This window comes from Panthera onca, chromosome X (genome assembly GCF_046562875.1).
Source record: "Panthera onca isolate mPanOnc1 chromosome X, mPanOnc1 haplotype 2, whole genome shotgun sequence".
NCBI classification, from domain to species: domain Eukaryota; kingdom Metazoa; phylum Chordata; class Mammalia; order Carnivora; family Felidae; genus Panthera; species Panthera onca.
The window spans coordinates 116835924-116841502 of NC_138357.1; the positions used below are offsets into that span (position 1 = coordinate 116835924).

General features: G+C 43.8%; 1 protein-coding gene across 1 annotated transcript; it reads right to left on the bottom strand.

The window, feature by feature from the left end:
* Positions 1-2795: 2795 nt before the first annotated feature.
* LOC145714612 (E3 ubiquitin-protein ligase SIAH1-like) lies at positions 2796-5165 on the bottom strand. The gene has a single exon (XM_081794249.1). It carries the CDS (start codon positions 4263-4265, stop codon positions 3021-3023), a length of 1245 nt encoding a protein of 414 aa, XP_081650375.1. The 5' UTR covers positions 4266-5165; the 3' UTR covers positions 2796-3020.
* Between the last annotated feature and the right edge of the window lie 414 nt (positions 5166-5579).

Consider the following 5579-nt stretch of genomic DNA (forward strand, 5'->3'; position numbering starts at 1 on the left):
ACATCTCATCTTGCCTGAGCCATGGACATCACCAAGAGATACTTGACTTGGTAGCTCAGGGGGAAGACTAGCTTTAATTTTTAATTGTCTTCTAATGGGGAAGGGGGTTTCAGTTCATTTTTGGTTTTATGTGGAGTAACTGTATTAAGTTAGGTGGTACCATTTAAAAAATGTGTGTACAAGAATAAAGGTGTGTGTGTGTGTGTGTGTGTGCATATAAACTACCAAAGATAGACTGTGGTATACATTTATTATTTTGTCTTCCCAGAGCAGGGAAGAAGACTGCATCAGTCAGGTTTCTGCTATGATAATGCTACATAACAACTACCCGCCCCATCCCAACGGCTTATAAAAACATGTACTTATTTCTTACTCACGGGGCAGCCCTTGGCTTCTAGCTGCGGGTTGGTTTCTGGCCTGCTCCATGTATCACCAGTGGCTACTCAAGGCACGTTCTTGCCATTGCCAGTTGCAAAAGTGCAAAAGAGGCCAAGCCAAACCCTGTGAGCACAATGAAAGCCTCTGTTTCAATTCCATTAGCTAAATCATTGAGGGTTGCAATTTATTCTCTGCCCACAGTAAAACCCTAGTAGAGGAGGGGAAGACAGGAAGAATTGAGGACAAATAATTCATTCTACCACATTCCCTTTTTTTCTGAGAAGTCAACCGTGTGGCCTAAATGTGTTTTTGCTCTCATCCAAAAATAATGGATACGTTTATTATCTATTCAGTTGCTCATGTTAGAAGCCTGAGCCATAAGAGAAGGTCCAGATTGGGAAGGGAGGAGCATTTGCTTAACTTCAGATATATTGAGTTTGAGGTGATTAAGGGATAGTCAGAGAAATGACAAGACTGTTGGCTATATAGATCCAGAGCCAAACCATTCTGGTTGTCTACATTCCTACTCAAACTCCTCCAGGTTTTATAAGTGGGGTTGCTGATGAGTGTTAAGAGTTTCTTAGAGTCCTCTCCACTAAAGTGTCCTTATGATGTAACTCTCATGGAGTTATTCTGGATTTTGAGCCAAGATTGGTCCCATTGCCTTTCATAAATAACTCTGTGAGTTACTAAATAGCAACATCAGGGTCCTCTCTGTGAAATTCCCGTGCAGATTTTTATTACTTCAGAGAAGTTTTATGACTGAAGGGTTTGGCAAGTAATATTTTTCAATCTAGACCTGCTTTAGTCCACCATTTGTAAAGATGCTCCGGAAAAAGAAGTTTCAGTCATCATATCTTGTTCAAATTGTCTGTATTGATTAATGGTCTCTTGTTTGCTTCCTTTTGCTTGTTGTATTTATAGCTCACATTACTTATAATTGTTGGACAACATAATATGGACCAGATGGCTTCATTATTCTATGTTTCACATTTTGAATTTTAAATGTTGTGTTGAACTGCCTGTCTGTGGCCAGCTGTGTCCTGGAGGAGATATGGGGCCAAACCATAGTTCAAAGATCCCAGGCCGGATATCATGGACAATAAGTGCTGTTGAGGTGTTAGCATTTGAGGTTTCCTCTGATCCCTCTGCCCTTGGAAATTCAGACTGGAAGGCCAGGGGGAGAGAGAGACTGCATCAAAGGCCTTCTGAATCACTCAGCCGGCCTATGATTGCATTGTGTTTGAAAAGGCTCTTGGGGCACCTGGGTAGCTCAGGTTCAGCATTTGACTTCAGCTCGGGTCATGATCTCACAGTTCGTGAGTTCGAGCCCTGTGTCAGGCTGTCTGTTGTCAGCACAGAGCCTGGTTCAGATCCTCTGTCCCCCCTCTCTCGGCACCTCCTCTGTTTATGCTCTCTCTCAAAAATAAATAAACATTAAAAAAAAAAAAAGAAAAGAAAAGGCTCTTTACCAGTAAGCTCACAAAATTTATTATGCGTTAGGAATTTTAAGTATAGTTACTAATATTTTAAGATAAGAATATCAGTCAGGGACTGAGCAGGAAACAGATGATACACTCAAATAGGATAACTGAAGAATGGTTCCATAAAGGACTATCTACAATAGTATGGGTTAAGGAAAAGAAGGTACAGTGAAGTAACAACAGTCTTTTCTGGCCTCAAATTCAGGCTAAAACATTGGCTCTTCTTGGGTTATGAGCCTACTGGCTTTTGTAGTGGAACTTACCTCATCAGCTCTCCTGGATCTCAGGTGTTCAGACTCAGACTAGAGCTATACATTAGCTTTCCTGGGTCTCCACCTTCTCCAGCTTGTTGACTCATCCTGCGAATCTTAGGACTTAGTCTCCATAATTGTATGAGCCAATTCCTTATAATAAAGTGCTCTCTCTCTTTCTCTCTCTCACTTGGTCTCTTCCTTCCCCCCCCCCCCCCACGCATGCACGTGTGCACGCGCACATGCACACAAAGTTTGGGGGCACACACACAAAACAAAAACCTGGTATTTTTCAACAGTACGCTCAGTCTACAACACAAATTCAGAATGATTTTACAATGCTTCCTTTCTTAATACAAAAGATGCCTATCTTGGGGCGCCTGGGTGGCTCAGTCAGTTAAGTGTCTGATTTTGGCTTAGGTCATAACCGGTCATGACCTCACAGTTGGAGCTCTTGGGCTCTGTGCTGACAGCTCCAGATTCTGTGTCTGGAATCTGCTTGGATTCTGTGTCTTCCTCTCTCCCTCTCTGCCCCTCCCCCCACTCACACTGTGTGTGTGTGTGTGTGTGTGTCTCAAAAAATAAAATGTTCAAAAAAAAAACCACAAAAGATGCCCATCTTGGGTGTGTATATATATATATATATATATATATATATATATATATACATATACATATATATATATTTATTTATTTCATTGGTTTACTGTTGACTTATTTTTAAATATGTTAGTGTTACTACATTCAACTGTTTCCTGTGTTTAACAGCCTTTCCTTTTATTCATCTTCATGTGTCTAGCTTCCACCCACCAAAGTTTCAGGTCCGCAGGCAGATGGGTGACTTTATTCTATGTGAAACTGAATGCAGTGGTTTTAAATGCTGTCCAGAAAATGTTTGATTGCCATTTCAACACATGAAAATAGTTACATTGATGCCTAAATTGTCATTTTCTGCAAAAAGCTGTGCAGTGCTGGTGTTAAAGACTAGGCAGTTGCTCTTCCCAATGGCTGTTGCAGTTTTCTCATCAATAGATCTCGGAGTCGCTTCCCAAGCCATTCGCCGCCTATCACCATTTAGTTCAAATCTATAAGCAAAATTTTCAGCTTGCTTGCGTGTTCCTATCAGCTGTGCGATTGCAAAGAACTGCTGGTGACCGTCGTAGTTTTCCTCTTTCTCCAAGACCAACAAGAAGTGAAAACCAAAACAGGACTGCAGCATCACCCAGTCAACAGCACCAGGAAGATTAATTTGTGTAGCAAGGAAAACGACTTCTTCTCCCTCTAGGGTTATAATGGTCTCATGGTGATGCATCAGATGGGGCGTTACAGTATCCAGAAAGCCTTGCCATTTACAGGAAGTACCAGGGCACGGGCACGGATAAGGCCTATACTTACAGAGGTCTTCGTGGTCTGCTTTTGCAGTGTGTCTCAGAGTTTCCTCACATCCAGAAGAGGCATATTTACAAGGGAATAGCAAGGAATCGCCCACTTTCTCCAGAGCCAAGTTGCGAAAGGATCCCAACTGGCTCAGGCAGATTGGACAACGTGTGAGCTTTGGGCGACAACTGCCACAAACAAGATGGCCACCCTGACACTGAAGAATGGGTGGTAACACAACGTCAAAGCATTCCTCACACTCAAAAAGACTCATCAACTCATTATTGGTTGCGGTTGTGCCAGCCAGGGCAGGCACCTTCTTGGGCGGCGAAGAAGGCGAGGCTCCAGGAGGCGTAGGTGCAGCCCTGCGGCTCATTTCCGTCGGCAGAGAGCGCGCCTCGGACCCCGGTCCTGGCTCAAACGCGCTCCATCGCCGCCGCGAACTCCCGCCACCGCGGGCAGTGCCACCGCCTCTTCCCAGTGCCGGCACCGACGGGACGCCCGGGGCCGCCGCTCGAGAGCGCGCCCCGCAACGACTGGCTCCCCACGGGCCGCCGCAGCCGTCGTCGTCGAGGCGCGTTCTCGAGCACGCCGCCGCGTTCAGGCGCGTTCTCGAACCTGCCGTATTCTCTAACCACCACGCACTGCGGTGGCCGCCGCGAGGAGGCGCGGCCCCGCGCCCGCAGCCCGGGGGGGGGGGGGGGGGGGGGGGCTGTTTTTGGAAGAATTGACCCTTGTCTTCCATCCCAGAAACATGTTCTAACTTTCCATACATTCAGGACACCTTCCCCCGCCCCCCCATAAGTATAGATAACAAAAGCCCCCTGCAGTTATGTTCAGTATTCTATGCCTTTTATTTGAATATCTGGAAGTAATATTCACTTTATTATGCGACTTAAGCAGCAAATAGTGCTCATTTAATCACTTAGTAGTCTAAACGTTTGCAACATTCCAAATGTGTGGTTTTGAATACGGAAATTCTTTTTGCTCTGCTCTGAGAATTACTGAAAACCTCTGATTCATAATTAGGTTGAAGAGAAGGAAAAGTATTAAAATTAGATTAATCAATTTTATATATAACTTACATAACAGACAGTCATGTGTAACTTTTGCATTTGATATGTACCATTGTCACTTTGACAGAAGCCCCCTCCCAGCTTTTGATTTCATCATGTAGCAAAGACTTGGAGGGGATGGGTTTGCGATTTGAATCAAATTGTCTTCATAATTTCTGGGTGAGTCAGGATTATATGTTCAATCCAGAGTTACTCAACAATCAGTAATGAAGCTGCTTGGATATCTAATATCCTCCAGCACCATTCCCCCACAACCACCACCTCAATGCTTAGAGAGGAAGAAGACTACTTTCAAATAGTAAGACTCCCAATGAATAAGAATGATGGAAAGATGTTATCAACATTCTTTGTTGTTGTTGTTTTTCATGTTTTAATGAGATTTTGGTCCAGTGGCGTAAGATAGCATATGCCATTCCAATTTATTACTTGGGTTCCCCTACAGAAATGGTTCTGGAAACACCAACAGGTTTGTACCGTTACATGAGGCAGAGGATGTTTGGAGATGAATCTTGCAAGTGAGAGACAGGGAAGGAGAGAGCACTGATTAGTTTTCTGTCTTCAGTCTGGGTCAGCAGTCACCTGCTCCTTTGCTTTGTTTTAACCTCTCCTCTCTCTTGCCAAGGGCAAATCTGGTTTTATTTAGAGAAGCCGTGTCCAAACCAGAAACTACATAACTGCGAAAGATGCCTATTTGGGGGAATTATTTTTCTTGATACCTTTATCTAAAATGAAGCAGATGTGAGAATGTGAAGAGAAAGTCTCAATGTGATATGTTTGGGGGAAGGGATGACAGGGTTAATTTTCAGTATATTTTAATTTAAGCAAGATGTGAGTTGGCTCTAGTCACATAGGTGGAATGGGGCTCCTTTGTGGCAGTGGATATCAACCCAGGCTACACATTAGAATCACCTGGGATGGTGTGGAAAATGCTAGTGCTTCAGCCCAACCCTCAAGAAGTTCTTACTCAATTGGTTTGGGACTGAGCCTGGGCTTTTTTTTTTTTTTTTTTTTAA